General features: G+C 47.1%; 1 protein-coding gene across 7 annotated transcripts in view; it reads left to right on the top strand.

Annotated features, from left to right (window-relative positions):
* The window catches only part of CCDC158 (coiled-coil domain containing 158), a 282,324-nt gene that overhangs the window by 23,428 nt on the left and 235,528 nt on the right, over window positions 1-23,368 (top strand). For all 7 annotated transcript variants that reach the window (XM_063919702.1, XM_063919686.1, XM_063919681.1 and 4 more), the window contains exon 2: window positions 9,923-9,965. In XM_063919702.1, coding sequence (XP_063775772.1) covers window positions 9,937-9,965 — 29 coding nt within the window. In that variant the 5' untranslated portion in view covers window positions 9,923-9,936. The remainder of the gene's footprint in view (window positions 1-9,922; window positions 9,966-23,368) is intronic.

Raw genomic sequence — 23,368 nt, forward strand, 5'->3', positions numbered from 1 at the left:
ACTTTGCAAAAAACTGTTGACGACATGAGACAGCCGGCAAATCAATTAGTGCCTGTCCAGGCGTCTCAGACACCGTCAGGGGCCCTAAAACGCCCGTTACCTCAGTGGGTCGACACAGACCCAGACACAGATACGGAGTCTAGTGTCGACGGTGATGAGTCGAACGTAATGTCCAGTAGGGCCACACGTTACATGATCACGGCAATGAAGGAAGCATTGCACATTTCTGACACTACAAATACCACTAAGAAGGGTATTATGTGGGGGGTGAAAAAACTACCAATAGTTTTTCCTGAGTCAGATGAATTGAATGAGGTATGTGATAAAGCGTGGGTTTCTCCCGACAAAAAACTGCTAATTTCTAATAAATTATTGGCACTATATCCTTTCCCATCAGAGGTTAGGACACGTTGGGAAACACCCCCTAGGGTAGATAAGGCGCTCACACGTTTATCTAAACAAGTAGCGTTACCGTCTCCCGATACGGCCACCCTCAAAGAACCAGCTGATAGAAGGCTGGAAAATATCCTAAAAAGTATATACACACATACTGGTGTTATACTGCGACCAGCAATCGCTTCAGCCTGGATGTGCAGTGCTGGAGTCGCGTGGTCGGATTCCCTGACTGAAAATATTGATACCCTGGATAGGGACAATATATTGTTAACTATAGAGCATTTGAAGGATGCATTACTATATATGCGTGATGCACAGAGGGATATTTGCACCCTGGCATCAAGAGTAAGTGCTATGTCCATCTCTGCCAGAAGAACGTTATGGACGCGTCAGTGGTCAGGGGATGCGGATTCCAAACGACATATGGAAGTATTGCCGTATAAAGGGGAGGAGTTATTTGGGGCTGGTCTTTCGGACCTGGTGGCCACGGCAACGGCTGGAAAGTCCACCTTCTTACCCCAGGTCACTTCACATCAACAGAAAAAGACACCGTCTTTTCAAACTCAGTCCTTTCGTTCCCATAAATACAAGCGAGCAAAAGGCCATTCCTTTCTGCCCCGGGGCAGAGGAAGGGGGAAAAGACTGCACCATGCAGCCGCTTCCCAGGATCAGAAGCCTTCCCCTGCTTCTGCCAAGTCTTCAGCATGACGCTGGGGCTTTACAAGCAGACTCAGACTTGGTGGGGGCCCGTCTCAAGAATTTCAACGCGCAGTGGGCTCACTCGCAAGTGGATCCCTGGATTCTACAGGTAGTATCGCAGGGGTACAAACTGGAATTCGAGGTGTTTCCCCCTCGCCGGTTCCTGAAGTCTGCTCTGCCAAAGTCTCCCTCCGACAGGGAGGCAGTTCTGGAAGCCATTCACAAGCTGTATTCCCAGCAGGTGATAATCAAGGTACCCCTCCTACAACAAGGAAAGGGGTATTATTCCACGCTGTTTGTGGTACCGAAGCCGGACGGCTCGGTGAGACCAATTTTAAATCTGAAATCCTTGAACACTTACATAAAAAGGTTCAAATTCAAGATGGAATCACTCAGAGCGGTGATAGCGAACCTGGAAGAAGGGGACTATATGGTGTCTCTGGACATCAAAGATGCTTATCTCCACGTCCCAATCTACCCTTCTCACCAAGGGTATCTCAGGTTTGTAGTACAAGACTGTCATTATCAGTTTCAGACGCTGCCGTTTGGGTTGTCCACGGCACCTCGGGTCTTTACCAAGGTAATGGCCGAAATGATGATTCTTCTTCGAAGAAAAGGCGTATTAATTATCCCTTACTTGGACGATCTCCTGATAAGGGCAAGGTCCAGGGAACAGTTAGAAGTCGGAGTAGCACTATCTCAGATAGTGTTACGTCAGCACGGGTGGATCCTAAATATTCCAAAATCGCAGCTGATTCCAACGACACGTCTTCTGTTCCTAGGAATGATTCTGGACACAGTCCAGAAGAAGGTTTTTCTCCCGGAGGAGAAGGCCAAGGAGTTATCCGAGCTAGTCAGGAACCTCCTAAAACCAGCCCAGGTGTCAGTGCATCAGTGCACGAGGGTCCTGGGAAAAATGGTGGCTTCTTACGAAGCAATTCCATTCGGAAGATTCCATGCAAGAACGTTTCAGTGGGATCTACTGGACAAATGGTCCGGTTCGCATCTTCAGATGCAGCAGCGGATAACCCTGTCACCAAAGACAAGGGTGTCTCTCCTGTGGTGGTTGCAGAGTGCTCATCTTCTAGAGGGCCGCAGATTCGGCATTCAGGATTGGATCCTGGTGACCACGGATGCAAGCCTGAGAGGCTGGGGAGCAGTCACACAGGGAAAAAAAAAAAAACTTCCAGGGCTTGTGGTCAAGCATGGAAACATCTCTTCATATAAACATTCTGGAACTACGGGCCATTTACAATGCCCTAAGTCAAGCGAAACCCCTGCTTCAGGGTCAGGCGGTATTGATCCAATCGGACAACATCACGTCAGTCGCCCACGTAAACAGACAGGGCAGCACGAGAAGCAGGAGGGCAATGGCAGAGGCTGCAAGGATTCTTCGCTGGGCGGAAAATCATGTGATAGCTCTGTCAGCAGTGTTCATTCCGGGAGTGGACAACTGGGAAGCAGACTTCCTCAGCAGACACGACCTTCACCCGGGAGAGTGGGGACTTCACCCAGAAGTCTTCCACCTGATTGTAAACCGTTGGGAAAAACCAAAGGTGGACATGATGGCGTCACGTCTAAACAAAAAATTAGACAGATATTGCGCCAGGTCAAGGGACCCTCAGGCAATAGCGGTGGACGCTCTGGTGACACCGTGGGTGTACCAGTCAGTGTATGTGTTCCCTCCTCTGCCTCTCATACCAAAAGTACTGAGAATCATAAGAAGGAGAGGAGTAAGAACGATACTCGTGGTTCCGGATTGGCCAAGAAGGACTTGGTACCCGGAACTTCAGGAGATGCTCACGGAAGACCCGTGGCCTCTACCTCTAAGAAAGGACCTGCTCCAGCAGGGGCCTTGTCTGTTCCAAGACTTACCGTGGCTGCGTTTGACGGCATGGCGGTTGAACGCCGGATCCTGAAGGAAAAAGGCATTCCAGATGAAGTCATCCCTACCCTGGTCAAAGCCAGGAAGGATGTAACCGCAAAACATTATCACCGCATTTGGCGAAAATATGTTGCGTGGTGTGAGGCCAAGAAGGCCCCTACAGAGGAATTTCAACTGGGTCGTTTCCTCCATTTCCTGCAAACAGGACTGTCTATGGGCCTAAAATTAGGGTCCATTAAGGTTCAAATTTCGGCCCTGTCGATTTTCTTCCAGAAAGAACTGGCTTCAGTACCTGAAGTTCAGACATTTGTAAAAGGGGTACTGCATATACAACCTCCTTTTGTGCCTCCAGTGGCACCTTGGGATCTCAATGTTGTTTTGAGGTTCCTTAAGTCACATTGGTTTGAACCACTCACCACTGTGGACTTAAAATATCTCACATGGAAGGTGACGATGCTGTTAGCCCTGGCTTCAGCCAGGCGTGTGTCAGAATTGGCGGCTTTATCATATAAAAGCCCTTACTTAATTTTTCATTCTGACAGGGCAGAATTGAGGACTCGTCCTCAATTTCTCCCTAAGGTGGTTTCTGCTTTTCACATGAACCAACCTATTGTGGTGCCTGCGGCTACTAGGGACTTGGAGGACTCCAAGTTACTTGACGTTGTCAGGGCCCTGAAAATATATGTTTCCAGGACGGCTGGAGTCAGAAAGTCTGACTCGCTGTTTATCCTGTATGCACCCAACAAGCTGGGTGCTCCTGCTTCTAAGCAGACTATTGCTCGTTGGATTTGTAGTACAATTCAGCTTGCACATTCTGTGGCAGGCCTGCCACAGCCTAAATCTGTAAAAGCCCATTCCACAAGGAAAGTGGGCTCATCTTGGGCGGCTGCCCGAGGGGTCTCGGCTTTACAACTTTGCCGAGCAGCTACTTGGTCAGGGGCAAACACGTTTGCTAAAATTCTACAAATTTGATACCCTGGCTGAGGAGGACCTGGAGTTCTCTCATTCGGTGCTGCAGAGTCATCCGCACTCTCCCGCCCGTTTGGGAGCTTTGGTATAATCCCCATGGTCCTTACGGAGTCCCAGCATCCACTAGGACGTCAGAAAAAATAAGATTTTACTTACCGATAAATCTATTTCTCGTAGTCCGTAGTGGATGCTGGGCGCCCATCCCAAGTGCGGATTGTCTGCAATACTTGTACATAGTTATTGTTAACAAAATCGGGTTATTGTTGTTGTGAGCCATCTTTTCAGAGGCTCCTTCGTTGTTATCATACTGTTAACTGGGTTCAGATCACGAGTTGTACGGTGTGATTGGTGTGGCTGGTATGAGTCTTACCCGGGATTCAATATCCTTCCTTATTATGTACGCTCGTCCGGGCACAGTATCCTAACTGAGGCTTGGAGGAGGGTCATAGGGGGAGGAGCCAGTGCACACCACCTGATCCTAAAGCTTTTATTCTTGTGCCCTGTCTCCTGCGGAGCCGCTATACCCCATGGTCCTTACGGAGTCCCAGCATCCACTACGGACTACGAGAAATAGATTTATCGGTAAGTAAAATCTTATTTTTAGTGCATACTTCCACCCCACCGTGTGGTATTCCTGTGAGGTGTACCTCCACTGATTGCACACCCTGCCAGCAGCATCTAACACAGTGCACTCCAAATGGGGGACTCTGATGTTTCCTCTGCGGGCAGGATGTGCCTCACGTGGATTGTTCATACAGGTTATATCATACGACTAGACAAGTGCCCGTTCTCCCATGTATGCATTGGGCCCATGTATGGCTTACCTCCCAGTGTAATTTCTGTAGTGCGCCCAACATGGCTGCCTCATCTGGTACGCTTGTGGATGGGATGAAAATACATGGACCTGATAGTTTTGTTGGTACCCTACTCTGAACGTTAGGATGCTGCAATTACCCCCATTTTGTGTCATCTCTTCTAGGGGTGGACTATTCCACCCAGGGTAATCCTACGCAGTGCGCCCAAGATGGCTTCCGCACCTGGTACCCTGTGAGGGTGAAATACACAGACCATGGAAGTTATTACCCAAAATGCCTACACCAATCCTGCATTATGATTACTCTATGCAGTCTAGGTTTTCATTTTTATGTCTGTGTGTATTGCTGTATTAATCTTCTGTATTATGTGCATTGTTTTGATGTCTGTAAAGCGCCTTGAGTCCTATTTGGAGAAAGAGCGCTATATAAATAAAATAATAATAATTATTATTATTATTAAACAACTGTTTCCACATGTTTAAGGGAGAATTCAGTTTCACGCAGGTATATTAAAGCTAGTAAGCAGGAGATGTCAGTGACTGAACAGTGGTCATATATGATTTTTCAATAAATAGGTCCCCAGTCTGAGACGTATTCCCCCAAAGAAATGAATCATGTTAGCCATGACCAGTTCTTCCTAAAACAATTCTGACAGTGTGAATTATTTCCTAAATATATTTCCTAAGTATACTTACATTCCCCCAATGCCCTCTTAACCCTCCCTTCCCAGAGCCTAACCCTAATCCTCCCCGGTGGTGCCTAACCCTAAACGTCCCAAGGAGTGCCTAAACCTAATCCCCCCTCCCTGCAGCCTAACCCTAACCCGCAACCTAAACCTAACCTCCCTCCTTCTGTGGCTCACCTCTCCGGCGACCCTGCAGTGTTTCGTTCGGGATCCCGGGTGTCGGGATTCCGGCGGCGGTATTTAGACTGCTGGGATCCCGACAGCTTGAATCCTGACCGGATCCATTTTAAAGATCGGTAACACAAATGTTTCCACCAATATGATAGCACAGTTACAAGGGAGTCCATAAATATGAGAAATAGTGCCTGATTTGCACACATTGCAGATGTTCACATGTATCTTAGACCCCATTCAGATATCAGACCCGGGTAATTGCCGGGTCTAACACACCGGCAAATTCCCGGGTCTGAGCTCTATGACCCTGGTCGGGAGAAGGGTCACTGACCTGGGACTAAAGGTGGGTATACACTAATAGATATATCTGCAGATCATTTGATCTCCAGATATATCTATGGACGGATCGGGCAGTGTGTTGAGCATACAAACTGCCCGATCCGTCGGGGACTGACGTCATGAACTGGGCGGGTGTGTACACACGCCCGCCCAGTTCAGCTGTCAATCACCGCCGGCCGCCGCAGCATGTGTACGGGCGCTGTGTTGCGGGGCCGACGTGATACGTCTGTGAACGACGGAGTTCACAGACGTATCGGCCGTACACACTGCCCAACGGTCCCGCGATATATCGGCCGTTCAAGAAAACGGCCGATATATCCGCCAGTGTGTACGGGCCTTAAGTCCCAGGTCGTTTCCTTTCAGACATACCAAAATCCCAGGTGGATGCGCGTTCATGTGTATAAACTGGGGATTTTGATTCACATCTGAAAGGGGTATAAGTTGCTAAAAAGTGGCACAGCGCATGCGTCCCACATCAGCTAATTGAAGAGTTAGGAATAGGACCCAGGGCTGAACAGCTGGATCTGTCAGTGAATGATCATAAATAATAATCATTAAACAATATTAAGGGGTATATGCAATTGCGGTCGAATTCCCGAAATTGTCGAATTTCGGGTCATTTTCGACCAAAAAAAAAAATTTGCCTATGCAATTCAGTGCTTTCCGACCAAAAAACGGACATTCAAAATTCGACTTTTTGAAATTCGAATTTTTGCAAATTCGACTTTTCTGCAATGATACAAGTGCTGCAATTCGACCAAAGCATATTCAATTCAAGTTTGGAAATTCGACAGCAGTGCTTTTAGACAGCAAATTCGTCATTTTCAATCCGCCACACTTTGGAGGGTGAAAACAAATAAAAAAAATTTAAACATGTTTTTTTTTGTGGTTTTTTTTTTTGGAATAGCAGATCTATCTATATTAGAAGGGATTAGGTACTTTTTTTTTTTTTTTTTGGAGGCACAAATAATATTTATATATTTTTTAAAATATTATTTTTTTTTATTTATTTTTTTATTGCTGGAACGGTAAAATCCTAAAAAAAAATGGCGTGGGGTCCCCCCTCCAAAGCATAACCAGCCTCGGGCTCTTTGAGCTGGTCCTGGTTCTAAAAATGCGGGGAAAAAATTGACAGGGGATCCCCCGTATTTTTAAAACCAGCACCGGGCTCTGCGCCTGGTGCTGGTGCCTAAAATATGGGGGACAAAAAGCGTAGGGGTCCCCCGTATTTTTAACACCAGCATCGGGCTCCACTAGCTGGACAGATAATGCCACAGCCGGGGGTCACTTTTATGCCGTGCCCTGCGGCCGTGGCATTAAATATCCAACTAGTCACCCCTGGCCGGGGTACCCTGGGGGAGTGGGGACCCCTTCAATCAAGGGGTCCCCCCCCCAGCCACCCAAGGGCCAGGGGTGAAGCCCGAGGCTGTCCCCCCCCCCATCCAATGGGCTGCGGATGGGGGGGCTGATAGCCTTTTGTGATCATGAAAAGAATATTGTTTTTTCCAGCAGTACTACAAGTCCCAGCAAGCCTCCCCCGCAAGCTGGTACTTGGAGAACCACAAGTACCAGCATGCGGGAGAAAAACGGGCCCGCTGGTACCTGTAGTACTACTGGAAAAAAAATACCCAAATAAAAACAGGACACACACACCGTGAAAGTAAAACTTTATTTCATACGTCGACACACACATACTTACCTATGTTCACACGCCGACATCGGTCCTCTTCTCCATGTAGAATCCAGGGGTACCTGAAAATAAAAGATCAATATACTCACCTCAGCCATGGTCCAGAGATAAATCCACGTACTTGTAGAAAAAAACAAAACGCAAATACCCGACCAAACGGACTGAAAGGGGTCCCATGCTGACACATGAGACCCCTATCCCCGAATGCAGAGAGACCTGTCAGTGACAGCTGTCACAGAAAGGTCTCTAAAGCCAATCAGGAAGCGCAACTTCGTTGCACTCATCTGATTGGCTCTGCGCGTCTGAGCAGACAGCGCATCGCACAGCCCAGTCCATTATATTCAATGGTGGGAACTTAGCGGCTAGCGGTGAGGTCACCCGCCGGTCAGCGGCTGACCGCGGGTTAACCCCACCGCTGCCCGCAAAGTTCCCACCATTGAAAGTAATGGAGCGGCTTTGCGATGCGCTGTCACAGCACAGACAGCGCACAGCCAATCAGATGAGCGCCACGGAAGTAGCGCTTCCTGATTGGCTGAAGGGACTTCAGTGACAGGAGTCACGTGATGTCCCGGGATTCGGGAGAAAGGGGTCTGATGTGAAAGCATGGGACCCCTTTCTTAGTCCGGTATGGATCGGTGTTCGTTTTTTTGTTTTGCCAAGTACGTGGATTATCTCTGGACCTGGATGTACCTCTGGACGCTGGAAGGTGAGTATAATTTTTTCACAGGTACCTCGGATCGTCGGAGACCGTGGCAGTCGGCGTGTCAACATAGGTAAGTATGTGTGTGTCGGTAGTGTGTAATAAAGTTTTACTATCAAGGTGTGTGTGTACTGTTTTTATTTGGGTATTTTTTTCCCAGTAGTACTACAGGTACCAGCGGGCCCGTTTTTCTCCCGCATGCTGGTACTTGTGGTTCTCCAAGTACCAGCTTGCGGGGGAGGCTTGCTGGGACTTGTAGTACTACTGGAAAAAACAATATCTTTTTATTATCACAAAAGGCTATCAGCCCCCCCATCCGCAGCCCATTGGATGGGGGGGGACAGCCTCGGGCTTCACCCCTGGCCCTTGGGTGGCTGGGGGGGGGACCCCTTGATTGTAGGGGTCCCCACTCCCCCAGGGTACCCCGGCCAGGGGTGACTAGTTGGATATTTAATGCCACGGCCGCAGGGCACGGCATAAAAGTGACCCCCGGCTGTGGCATTATCTGTCCAGCTAGTGGAGCCCGATGCTGGTGTTAAAAATACGGGGGACCCCTACTCTTTTTGTCCCCCGTAATTTTGGCACCAGCACCAGGCGCAGAGCCCGGTGCTGGTTTTAAAAATACGGGGGATCCCTGCCCAATTTTTCCCCTGCATTTTTAGAACCAGGACCAGCTCGAAGAGCCCGAGGCTGGTTATGCTTTGGAGGGGGGACCCCACGCCATTTTTTTTTCGGGTTTTTCCCCGTTTTTTAAAATCGCGGCAAAATCCGCCAAATCGGTCGATTTTCGCCCGCGATTCTGGCGAATCCGTTTTTCATTGAATATGGTGAATTCCGGAAGCCACCTTCCGGAATTCACCTGTCGAATTAAGTCGAATTAAAAAACGGCGAAAAATTGCCGCGATTCGCCGTGAATTGCATATACCCCTAAATCTATATTTTGTAGTGTTAATGAAGGTACCAGATTAAAATATGTAATATTGTCTCTGGCGCCATATCTTATTTAGACAGAATGAAGAATCGCCTGTAAGCTGTGTCACTGTTTTATTGTAATATCTCCTATTCCTCATGAAGATAAGACATTTATATATCTGCAGACAATCAATATTTCTGAATTGTAGTGGGAGAAAAGATAACAAGTACACTAAATCATGGTTCACCAATTGTGTAAAAATTAAGTGTTTAGTCATATGTGTAAATTAAAGAGACATCATATTTGTAGTTCATAGGTTCTCAAACTCTGTCCTCAGGACCCCCAACAGCTCACGTTTTCCAGGTTACCTAGCAGGTGCACAGGTGTAATCATTACTCACTGACACATTTTAATAAAGATCCACAGATGGAGATAATTATTTCACTTGTGATTCTGTGAGGAGACTTGGGACACATGCACCGTTTGGGGTCCTGAGGACAGTTTGAGAAACTATATTGTAGTTGGATAAAAAAAAGGAATGTTAATAACCTGGCTATTATAAGGCCTCTGATGTATTCCCCTGATTTGCTTGCACCAAGTCAATAATACTTGTTTTAACCAGTGATCAGCATTTATAACATCTCTATTTTCTTTTAGATGCTACCAGGACAATGGCAAGTCAAAACCTATTAAGTTTAAGGTAATAGTACTATAATGATGAGTAACACAAGTACATGTATAAAGAGGCTCGGAGTGGCGTAAATGGGTGTTGAGGAATAAGTTATTTGAACTATGAATTCATGTTTTTACATTTTAAGTGTTTTTGTGCTACAAAATGTTTTTCTGATAATACGACATCTAGGAGAAGTTCACGCAACACCTGGCATCTATGCCCCAGTTATGTTGCCGCTAGTGTCCTCTGTTACTTATTACAGGTTGAGTCTCCCATATCCGAAATGCTTGGGACCAGAACCATTTTTCTGTATTTTGCAATATTTTCATATGGATCCCTTTACGATGCAGTCAGAGAAAGACATAGGCTCCAGAGATGCTGAGGAAGGCTTGCAGGCACTGGATCTGTCACCTGCAGTACCGCTGGAGTCCATGCCATAGTGGAGGAGAGTCCCGGAGAGATAATCTGGCAGCTGTAGGGATCCAAATTTGCAGTGAGTGATGCATGGAGACTTCAGAGGCACTGGCTCCTGGTACGGAGCCAGTGCCTCTGGTGCGGTACTGAATGAGCACCAGACAACCCAGTGGGTTAATATGTGAGAGGCAGTTTTGGGATCGCTGTCTGATTCTTCACTTGGTGTCGGTGTCAGTGTCATGTGACATGTTGACGCTTTCAATATTTAGTTTTTTTGGAATAACGGATATGATAGACTCAACCAGTATCATTCATCCATTAAATTTCACTAAAACTTTTATCAGTGACTTTTATACTGTTCTGTGAAAAAGTATTTTCCTGCCTCTGATTTTCTGCATTATTATACTGTAAATGTTATCAGACCTACAATCAAAACTTAATATTAGATACAAGGTTACTTAGCGAACAAATAACACAGTATTTTGTTACTTTATTTAATGAAGATTGTTATGCATAGACTTAGATGTCAACATGGGTTCGGTATGATATACCAGTGTCCGAGACGCCAGCGGTCACATGACCAACCATGGCATCTCGACATTGGAGGCGGTAAGTATTTTTACCCTCCCCTACCCTGACCATCAGGTGGCCAGGAGCTAGGGCTTACCACCACTAGTGGCCTAACCTTAACACCTCCTAGTTCTTAACCCTTCTCCCCCCCATGTACTAACCCTAAGCAGTACCCTGATACTTACCTGTTGGTGTTCTGGCGCCAGTATCCTGAGTGGTGTCGGGAATCCTGCATCGGTCACATGATTGTCGGCATTCCGACCACTGTGATACTGAACACATCGCTTCCTAGTGATTTCCTCACATTTCCTCACAAGACCATCTACCACTCCTATCGAAAGGTTCTAGACACTGCCAAACAAATATATTTCCATTCTTTCATCTCTGCTCAAGCTTCTAAGCCCAAGAAACCTTTTAATAATTTTAAATCACTTCTTACTCCTCCCAAACCCAATCCATCGGCTACTATCAGTGCCCAAAATTTTGCTTCCTATTTCAAGAACAAGAGTGATATAATCTGAAATTAAATGGTATAATGTGAGTGCCAGAGCTGGGCTCCCTGGCGCTCTGTGGTGACCCTACTCCTGAACCCATGATGTCACGTGTGGTGTCTGGGACACTGTTCGTAGTAAGTGTAGAGCTCCCAGGATGCTCTTGGTGGCTTTACACACTGTAAGGTGCAGGCCCAAGAATTTCTTTGGACTCTCCGAGAAGCACTGCAGCATCGCCGGATTCTGTTTACCAGGCACGTAGCTAGCCAGACGCAAGGATCTTAGGGCAGCGACGGTGCTGTGGTTTAAAGGAGAGGGAAAAGTCAAGGATAACTCCAAGACAGCGCACTTGTGAGCTAGATGATATGGTTGTGCAGTCAATAGATAATGATTGTGGGAGATTAAGCGGGAGGGTGGGAAGATGATTACACATGTTTAGTTTAAGAAAACACTGGGACATGCAGGAAGACATAGCAGATATACAGTTGGCGATACATGCAAGACAATGTTGGAGTTCAAAAGAGCTGATGAGTTCACCTAAAGATGATGTATAGAGGGAGCATAGGAGTAGTCCCAGAAAAGAACCTTGGGGGACAACACAATTAGTGGAAGTGGGGAGTGGGTGGAGTCATGAGAGGAGACAGAGAAGTAGCAGTCAGAAAGGTAGGAGGACAGCCAGGAGAGGGCAGTATCACTTAGACCAAGTGAGGTCAAGGAGAATGAGCAGAATAGTAGCCCTTGGATTTGGCAGCAAGGAGATAATTGCTAACTTCCGTGAAGGCAGTCTCAGTGCAGTGCAGTGGAGAGGAAAGGACAGAAGCCAGACTGAAATGGGTCAGCAGGAAGTTTGAGGAAAGAAAGACAGTTGTAAACAATGTGCTCAAGTAGTTCGGAGGCAAAGTGGAGGGGAGAGATGGGTCGGTAGTTGGAGAGAGTGTTAGGATCAAGGGTATGTTTTTTAAGAATTGGAGACAAGGGCATGTTTGAATGCAGAGAGGACAATGCCTCATGATAGGAGAGATTGAGGAGGTGGGCAAGATGAGAACAGGCCGAAAGAGAGAGGTAGCGGAGGAGGCAGGAGGGGATGGGGTCAAGGAGGGAGGTGGAAATGGTGAAAAGACCAGATTAGGGTCATGACCATCTCCAGATACAGAGGGAAAAAAAGTCAGAGTTGGTAAGATGTATGGGGTGGGGTAGGCTGGGAAAGGAAGGGAGTGCTGAGGGTCTGGTAGGATGTAATGCCCAGACATATGGAGTCCATTTTAGATGTGAAGTGGCTAACTCAAGTGCAGAGAGTGAGGAGAGAAGGCGAGGAGGGAGTTGAAAGTGGTGAACAACTCTGGGTGTTTGAGGACTGGAAGAAGAGGAGGTTTTTGAGATACAACTCTTTAGAGAGGGTGTGAGATGTTGGATGAGAGCATAAATTTAAAATGGAGGAAGGCCATAGCATTTGATTGCCTCCACTGTAGCTCAGCGGTACTTGAACACTTTTGCAGGTATCTGATGAATTTGGAATGCCAGGGTTGAGGTGTGGACCTGCGAGGGTGAATAGTGGTCGCCGGAGCAACAGAGTCAGGAGCAGAAGCAAGGGAGGCATTGTATAGGGAAGTGGCTTTTTCAGGGCAGGAGAGAGCGATAATAGGGGAATGAAGTGAGTCGAGCAGAGAGGATAAGGATACGATGTCAATAGACTGAATGTTACGCTTAGTGATGGTAGCCTTGGGAGGCAGAGGAGGAGAAGGTTAGAGGAGAAGTTGAAAGAGAGAAGTTGATGGTCAGAAAGGGGGGATGGCGAATTGATGTAGTCAGAAATATCACAAAGGTGGGTGAAGACTAGATCAAGTGAGTGTCCACTCACATGGGACAGTGAGGGGGTCCCTTGGGAGAGACCAAACGATGATGTGAGGTTAAGTTTAGAGGCAGAGGATTCTGTGGGGATATTGAAGTCACCTAAGATAATGGAGGGAAGATCTGAAGGGAGGAAGTGAAAGAGCCAGGAAGCAAAGTTGTCAGGAATCTGGAGAGAGGCCAGGGAAACGGTAAGTTACAGCTACTCGAAGATGAACAGGTTGGAAGAGGTGTATAGATTTGAAACCTTCTGTGTTGTCCCACGTTATTGATTGCCTTTCTGCCATTTCATATTAGATGTCATTTTGCCACCTCAAATTTAGGGGCCTATTATCACTATTTTTACAAAAAAAAATGTGATGGGTGTTTTCACACCCTTTTCACATTATTTTAGTATCGCTCAAATGTATTAAAGGGCTTTTGGACCAGTTTTCGTGAAAAACTGCTCCAAACCCTTTCATTCACTTTCTTTTTTTTTTTTTTAATCCGATCGCATTTCCCATACTTATAATGGGAAATGCAATCTGGGCAAATTTACTAAAAAAAATTGTTACACAGGCTGATCACAGTTTAAAAAAAAGGACCCCCTTCCCCCCTTCATACCTACCATTTCCAGGAGCCTGTGATCGGTGCTCTGGTGTGGGCTGTTGGTCATCGGGACCTACTGTGCGCTGCTGTGAACCCCGGTACAGTAAGGTGATGCACATATGCAGCTCACTTTACAGCACCGGGGGTCACAGCATCGCACAGGATCCAATGCCTAGCAGCCCTGCAGAAGTACCGATCACCAGCTCCCTGGACTGGGGACACGGGGTCGACCCATCGGTGGCGGCGCATGCACAGCAGGACATTGGGGTATTTTTTCTGAAAATACCCCGATAATGCTGCAGAGTGGCATCATAGGGACAGAACTTGCTTGCAAGCCCTGTCTCTACATGTGATAATTGATACATCTGTGCGATGTAATCAATTATCGCAGTACGGATTGGGACAATTTTATCACATGCTATCCGCATCTTCGGATGCGGATGGTTATAAATCAGCCCCTTAATCTTTCCAAAACAGAAATGATAATATTTCCACCGGTAAGTAGTGCAGTAGTTACCAACCTGATATCTCTGTCACTGTTGACAACTCGACAATCAACCGTATCTCACAAGCTAGCTTGCTGCCTAGGTGTTATTCTTGAACTGTCCTTTGTTTCCCACAATTAGGGGGATATCCAATTAGCCCCGGTAATTTACATACGGTAATTGTCCCACCGGGGGCTATCCTATTACACCCGATAAGCCAGCACGAGCGGTGGCTTATCGGGGGTTACCTGATGCTGCACCGGGTGCCGGCTGCTGACAGCTCCCGGTGCAGCGCTGCTCCCAGTCATGTGACCACTGCCGGGGGAGTGGGAGGGATGTGGTCACGGCGCTGCCCCGGCTTACCTGCCGGGGGTCTCAGCAACGAGTGGCACTTCCGTACCTCATCGCCATGCCTGCAGTCCCAGCCTGCTGCTGCTGCTGCAGTGGGCATGGGACGCTGCAGGTTGTCCACGGTCATCGAGACGAAAACAGTTATCATGCAAAAATGGGGCTGTTTCTTCCGAAAACACACAGGTTTCACTGAACCTGTGTGTTTTCGGGAGAAAGGGCATTTTTTTACAGGTGATCAATCTGGATAGCCCGTAAAAAAAAAATTGGTGAAATATCGGGAACAATCGCGAAAAACATGCGTTTTTCGTACTTGATGTTTTACCGGGGATAATGGGCTATCCCCATTAATCTGTTTCCAAATGATGTTACATACATCTAAAAAATATATTCAGAATACGTCCATATTTTACACAGGACACTGCAAAACTCTAATGTATGTTCTCATTAGAGCTGTGCGGCTGGCACTTTTCGTGTTTTGGTTTTGGTTCTAATTCCACTTTCGTGTTTTGGTTTTGGCTTGGTTTTGCTAAAACCACCCTTTCGTGTTTTGGTTTTGGATCTGAATGTTTTGGGGTTTTTTAAAGATAAAAACGACTAAAATCACAGAAATTGGGGGTAATTTTGATCCTACGGTATTATTAACTTCAATAACATTAATTTCCACTCATTTCCGGTCTATTCTGAACACCTCAAACCTCACAATATTGTTTTTAGGCCAAAAGGTTGCACCAAGGTTGCTGGATGACTAAGCTAAGCGACACAAGTGTGCGGCACAAACACCTGGCCCATCTAGGAGTGGCACTGCAGTGTCAGACTGGAGGGCAGATATAAATGCCCCAAACAGCACATGATGCAAAGAAGTAAAAGAGGTGCACCGAGATTGCTGTATGACTAAACCAAGCGACACAAGTGTGCGGCACAAACACCTGGCCCATCTAGGAGTGGCACTGCAGTGTCAGACAGGATGGCACTTTTCAAAAACTAGGCCCCAAACAGCACCTCATGCAAAGATGTAGAAGAGGTGCAATTAGGTAGCTGTATTTCTAAGCCAAGCGACACAAACAATTGGCCCATCTAGGAGTGGCACTGCAGTGGCAGACAGGAGGGCAGATATCAAAAAAAGGCCCCAAACAGCACATGATGTAAACAAGAAAAAAAGGTGCACCGAGGTTGCGCTATGACTAAGCTAAGCGACACAACCACCTGGCCCATCTAGTAGTGTCACGCAGTGGCTGAATGTCGAGAGTTGGCCTCAATTGTTTGGTTCACTGACAGCATCTCCAGCACGCACCAGTCATTTTTTTTTTCAATTCTGCAATTGGTGGACTTATACGGCAGTACCCCAGGACTAATACATCAGTACCCCTGGACTTATACGGCAGTGTGAGACAGGATGGCACTTTTCAAAAACTAGGCCCCAAACAGCACCTCATGCAAAGATGTCGAAGAGGTGCAGGGCGGGATGTATTAAGATACATCGCCGCTTACCGCAGCGATGTTGATCGCATATGTACTAACATATGCGATCAATATCGCAATGCGGTGACGGAGGCCCCCCGCGATACCTGTTAGGTGGTCTGCAGGGGGGGGGGGGGGGGTCTCCGTCACCTCCCCGGGATCTTTACACTGGCTAGACGCCGGGAAGCAGCAGCAGGCTGCCCCCGGCTCCTCCTCCTCCCCCCTGCAGCCGGAAGGACCTCCGGCTGCGTTGCTAGGGGGAGGAAGAGATTACCTTGCGGGTCCAGGGCAGCCTGGAGGAAGGTAAGCCGGGGGGAGGTGTGTCGGCGTCTGCGGCGGGGCCGGCGGAGGCAGCGATAAGAAGCCCATAGGCTTCTATAGGGTATCGCCATCCAAAGATGGCGATACCCTGGACGGCGAAAATGCGGCGGTAGGGTCTTAGCAAATTTGAAAATGCGGTAAAGCCAAGCGACACAAACAATTCCCACTGGACTTATACGTCCAAATCACTGGAATTATACGTCCAAATCACTGGAATTAAATGGCAGTACCACTGGACATACTGTATACGGAAGTGTCAGACAGGATTGCACTTTAAAAAAATAGTCCCCAAACAGCACATGATGAGAAGAAGAAAAAAGGTGCAAGATGGAATTATCCTTGGGCCCTTCCACCCACCCTTATGTTGTATAAACAGGGCATGCACACTTAAACAAACCACTTATTTCAGTGACAGGTTCTGCCACGCGACTGTGGCTGAAATGACTGGTTTGTTTGGCCCCCCACCAAAAAAAGGAGCAATCAATCTCTCCTTGCACAAACTGGCTCTACAGAGGCAAGATGTCGACCTCATCCTCCGATTCCTCACCCCTTTCACTGTGTACATCCCCCTCCTCACAGAGTATTAATTCGTCCCCACTGGAATCACCATCACAGGTCCCTCTGTACTTTCTGGAGGCAATTGCTGGTAAAGGTCTTCCCGGAGGATTTTATAATTCATTTTGATGAACATCATCTTCTCCACATTTTGTGGAAGTAACTTCCTACACCTATTGCTGACAAGGTTACCGGCTGCACTAAATACTCTTTCTGAGTACACATTGGGGGGGGGGGCAAGTTAGGTAAAATAAAGCCAGTTTGTGCAAGGGCATCCAAATTGCCTGTTTTTCCTGCCAGTATACATACAGACTGTCTGACAAGCCTACTTGGATGCTGTCACTCATATAATCCTCCACCATTCTGTCATATGCAGTGACAGTAGACGACATGTCAGTAATCAGTGGCAGGTCCTTCAGTCCGGACCAGATGTCAGCTTTCGCTCCTGACTGCCCTGCATCACCGCCAGCGGGTGGGCTAGGAAATCTTATCCTTTTCCTTGCAGCCCCAGTGGCAGGAGAAATTGAAGGAGGAGCTGTTGACGGGTCCGCTTGAGTTGACAATTTACTCACCAGCAGGTCTTTCCTGGGATCGAGCATAGTTGGCAAAATGTAGTGCTCTGATTTCAACAGATTGACCACCCTTGAATCCTGGCAAAGCGAATGAAGGGCTCCATCCACAAGTCCCACATACTTTGCGGAATCGCTCCGTCTTAGCTCCTCCTTCAATTTCTCCAGCTGCTTCTGTAAAAGCCTGATGAGGGGAATGACCTGACTCAAGCTGGCAGTGTCTGAACTGACTTCACGTGTGGCAAGTTCGAAGGTTTGGAGAACCTTGCACAAGACGGAAATCATTCTCCACTGCGCTTGAGTCAGGTGCATTCCCCCTCCTTTACCTATATCGTAGGTGGATGTATAGGCTTTAATGGCCTTTTTCTGCTCTTCCATCCTCTGAAGCATACAGAGTGTTGAATTCCACCTCGTGCTTCAGTTGATGGCAGGTTCAGGAGTGTTTGCTGGCGCTCCAGTCTTCGGCACGCGATGGCAGAATGTCGAAAGTGGGACGCAATTTTTCGGGCCACCGACAGTATCTCCTGTACAACCCTGTCAATTTTCAAAAAATTCTGCACCACCAAATTAATTGTATGTGCAAAACATGGGACGTGCTGGAATTTGCCCAGATGTAATGCACGCACAATATTGGTGGCGTTGTCCGATATCACAAATCCCCAGAAGAGTCTAATTGGGGTAAGCCATTTTGGGATGATGTCCCTCAGTTTCCGTAAGAGGTTGTCATCTGTGTGCCTCTTACGGAAAGCTCTGATACATAGTGTAGCCTGCCTAGGAACGAGTTGGCGTTTGCGAGATGCTGCTACTGTTGCCGCTGCTGTTGTTGCTGCGGGAGGCCATGCATCTACCCAGTGGGCTGTCACAGTCATATAGTCCTTAGTCTGCCCTGTTCCACTTGTCCACATGTCCGTGGTTAAGTGGACACTGGATACAACCGCATTTTGTAGGACACTGGTGACTCTTTTTCTGACGTCTTTGTACATTCTCGGTATCGCTTGCCTAGTGAAGTGAACCTAAATGGGATTTGGTACACAATACCTCCATCAGTTGTCTAAATCCAACTGCACTAATGGCGGATACCGGATGAACATCTAACACCAACAGAAGTGTCAAGGCCTCAGTTATCCGCTTTGCAACAGGATGACTGCTGTCATATTTCATCTTCCTCACAAAGGACTGTTGGACAGTCAATTGCTTAGTTGAAGTAGTACAAGTGGTCTTCCGACTTCCCCTCTGGGATGATGATCGACTCCCAGCAGCAACAACAGCAGCGGCGGCAGCAACAGCAGCAGTAGGCGTACCACTCAAGGATCCTCCCGAGGAATCCCAGTTAGGAGAGGACTCGTCAGTCTTGACAGTGACATGGCCTGCAGGACTACTGACGTTCATGGCTGAGGAGGAAGTTGACATTGAGGGAGTTGGTGGTGTGGCTTGCAGGAGCTTGGGTACAGGAGGAAGAAGGGATTTAGGTGTCAGTGGACTGCTTCCGCTCTTTCCCAAAGTTTCACAACTTGACACTGACTTATGATGAATGTGCTGCAGCTGACGTATAAGGGAGGATGTTCCTAGGTGGTTAACATCCTTACCCCTACTTATTACAGATTGACAGAGGCAACAGATGGCTTGACAATTGTTGTCCGGATTCTTGGAGAAATAATTCCACACCGAAGAGGTCGCTTTTTTGGTAGTTTGCCCAGGCATCACAATGGGTTTCTTCATCCCACGGACAACAGGTGTCTCCCCCAGTGCCTCATTTAAGCAAACCACATCACCATCAGAATCCTCATCGTCAACTTCCTCCCCAGCGCCAGCAACACCCATATCCTCATCCTGGTGTACTTCAACAGTGACATCTTCAATTTCAATATCAGGAACTGGACTGTGGGTGCTCCTTCCAGCACTTGCAGGGGGCGTGCAAATGGTGGAAGGAGCCACCTCTTCCCGTCCAGTGATGGGAAGGTCAGGCATCGCAACCACCAACACACTTGGACTCTCCTTGCGGATCTGTGATACCATCTCAGAACACACAGTTCTTTCCTTTGCTTTTTCCAGCTTAACTCTTTTTATTTTTCTAGCAGGAGGATGAGTGCTGCCATCGTCATGTGAAGCTGAGCCACTTGTCATGAACATATTCCAGGGCCTCAGCTGTTCCTTCCCACTCCGTGTTGTAAATGGCATATTGGCAAGTTTACGTTTCTCCTCAGACCATTTAAATGTATGTTTTGGGGTCTTTTTACTGAACTTTGGCTTTTTGGATTTTACATGCCCTCTACTATCACATTGGGCATCGGCCTTGGCAGACGATATTGATGGCACTTCATCGTCTATGTCATGGCTAGTGGCAGCAGCTTCAGCACTAGGAGGAAGTGGTTCTTGATCTTTCCCTATTTTATCCTCCAAATTTTTGTTCTCTGTTATTTTTCTGGAGTTATATATAACAATATGCGGCACAGGAATGACTGATGGCTGATGCACAGGACACTACCACTGGTGTGATGCAGGACAACACAGCAACACTGTGAGGGTCTTGTTGTTGTTATTTATTATTATTATATTATTATAATAATACTGTAGCAGTGGACATATAGCGGCAGCGTAATCCACTGCGATTGCCTGGTCACTGGAATGACTGATGGCTGATGCACAGGACACTACCACTGGTCTGATGCAGGACAACACAGCAACACTGTAAGGGTCTTGTTGTTATTATTATTATAATACTGTAGCGGTGGACATATAGCAGCAGCGTATACCACTGTGACTGCCTGGTCACTGGAATGGCTGATGCACAGGACACTACCACTGGTCTGATGCAGGACAACAAAGCAACACTAATGGTCTTGTTGTTGTTATTATTATTATAATTATTATACTGTAGCAGTGGACATGTAGCAGCAGCGTATGCCAGTGTGACTGCCTGGTCAGTGGAATGACTGATGGCTGATGCACAAGACACTACCACTGGTCTGATGCAGGACAACACAGCAACACTGTAAGGGACTTGTTGTTATTATTATCATTATTATTATTATTATACTGTAGCAGTGGACATATAGCAGCAGCGTATACCACTGTGACTGCCTGGTCACTGGAATGACTGATGGCTGATGCACAGGACACTACCACTGGACTGATGCAGCACAATACACCACCGCTGAACTGATGCAGCACAACACAGCAGCAATGGACATATGGCAGCAAGAGGACACAAGCACTGTGACTGGACAAATACAGCACAAGACACGGATACTGAGGATGGAGACACGTCCTCTCTCTACACTCTCCAATGCCAGAGTGAAAATGGCCGTGACGCGCCCTCTTATATAGAACCCAAACCCAGCGAGAATCCGACAGCAGGATGATGACGTTTTGCCTCGTTCTGGTTTCCGAGTCAGGCGGGAAAACCCGAGCCTGGTTCGGATCCGGGTTTGAATGGTAAAGTCCGGTAGGGTTCGGTTCCCAGAGAACTGAACCCGCTCATACCTAGTTCTCATTATGGGGGTCATTCCGAGTTGATCGCTCGCTATTTTTTTTTTTGCAACGGAGCGATTAGTCGCTAATGCGCATGTGCAATGTCCGCAGTGCGACTGCGCCAAGTAACTTTGCTATGCAGTTAGGTATTTTACTCACGGCATTACGAGGTTTTTTCTTCGTTCTGGTGATCGTAATGTGATTGACAGGAAGTGGGTGTTTCTGGGCGGAAACAGGACGTTTTATGGGTGTGTGTGAAAAAACTCTGCCGTTTCTGGGTAAAACGCGGGAGTGTCTGAAGAAACGGGGGAGTGTCTGGGCGAACGCTGGGAGTGTTTGTGACGTCAAACCAGGAACGAAACTGACTGAACTGATCGCAGTTGCCGAGTAAGTCTGGAGCTACTCAGAAACTGCTAAGAAGTGTCTATTCGCAATTCTGCTAATATTTCGTTCGCAATTTTACTATGCTAAGATTCACTCCCAGTAGGCGGCGGCTTAGCGTGTGCAAAGCTGCTAAAAGCAGCTTGCGAGCGAACAACTCGGAATGACCACCTATATCCTGTATTGATTATTGCAATAGTCTTCCTTACTGGTCTTCCACAAAACAGATTTTAACCCTTTCAATCATTTTGAATGCAGCTGCAAGACTGATGCTTCTTGCAAAACATTAAACTTCTGCTGCTTTGCTCTTCCAGTTCTTCCATTGGTTAATATAAAATGCTTCTACTTACACACTGAGCTATAAACCAAACTGCACCACTCACACATTCCACTGCCCCCGGTCCAACATTTCTGTGTGACTAAATCATACAGTCCATCAACAACCTCTCCAATCTGACTGGACAAATAGGCAATATCCTTGGGTATCAGTGCTTATTTCCGTTTAGAATGTAAGCTTGCGAGCAGGGCCGTCTTTTCTCTTTATATGACTGTTATTATCCACTATTGTTTTGTTCATAATTGTAAAGTGCAGTGGAATATTGTGGCACTATTCAAGTAAATGTCTTAATAGTGTAACTCAGGTCGTAAGTCACACAGTATCCAAGGGATAAGTCGATCCTAATTAGGTTGATCGCATATGATCGACAGTCATTAGGTCGACATTGTCAATGGGTCGACATGTAAAACATTGATGGTGCTTATGGTCTACAGGTACAAATAGTCAATAAAATTTTATACAATTTTACCATCCATGTGGACTGCGATTGGGAATAGCAACCTTGCTCGAAGCAAGGCGAGCAAAGCGGTACACTAATTTAGGTTCCATGTACCTGATCGAGAAAACGGCACCAAAAAAGTAAATATTTTGTGTCGACCATATTTTGTGTATTTTTCATGTCCACCTTTCCATGTGTCTATCTTTTCCAGTGCTTTGCTTTTACCTATTGACCAAATGATCCTGTCGACCTTTTCCATGTCGACCAAATGGGGCTGACCTATTGATTGTCGACCTAATGATCCATACCCATATTACACCACACTCTTAATTTGGAGAATGTAAAGTGCTAATGCATAGTGATGTGAAATAAAATAAGAAACTTTCTGCTTATCTTTTTGCGAGTTTCTTCGGTCACATGACCAGCCATAGAATTTAGCATATAGGCCCTCATTCCGAGTTGTTCGCTCGCTAGCTGCTTTTAGCATCAGTGCACACGCTAGGCCTCCGCCCTCTGGGAGTGTATGTTAGCTTAGCAGAAGTGCAAACGAAAGATTAGCAGAACTGCTTTGAAAAAATGTCATGCCGGTTCTGAGTAGCTCCAAACCTACTCCTACCTTGCGGTCACTTCACTCAGTTTTGTTCCTGCTTTGACGTCACAAACACGCCCTGCGTTCGGCCAGCCACTCCCCTGTTTCCCCAGGCACGCCTGTGTTTTTACCTGTCACGACTGCATTTTTAAGCACACACCCTGAAAACCGCCAGTTACCATCCAGAAACACCCACTTCCTGTCAATCACTCACCGATCAAAAGAGCGACAGAAAAGCGTTGCTCGCCCTTGTGTAAAACTGCATAGTTTTGTGTGAAAGTACTTTGCGCGTGCGTACTGCGGCCCGTACGCATGCGCAGAAATGCTGATTTTTAGCCTGATCGCTGTGCTGCGAACAACGGCAGCTAGCGATCAACTCGGAATGAGGACCATAGAGCAGGTATTCAGTCCTTAAGGAGTGATGATGTTGGCATCCCGATGTACGGGATGCCGACATCTGTCGGAATGCTGATTGCAAGTATGGCGGGGAGGGTTAGGATTAGTTTATTTGAGTGCCCCTCCCAGGATTATGGCAGTCCGGGAAGCCAGGGTCGGTATTCTGA

Source organism: Pseudophryne corroboree, chromosome 1 (assembly GCF_028390025.1).
Source record: "Pseudophryne corroboree isolate aPseCor3 chromosome 1, aPseCor3.hap2, whole genome shotgun sequence".
Taxonomy (NCBI): domain Eukaryota; kingdom Metazoa; phylum Chordata; class Amphibia; order Anura; family Myobatrachidae; genus Pseudophryne; species Pseudophryne corroboree.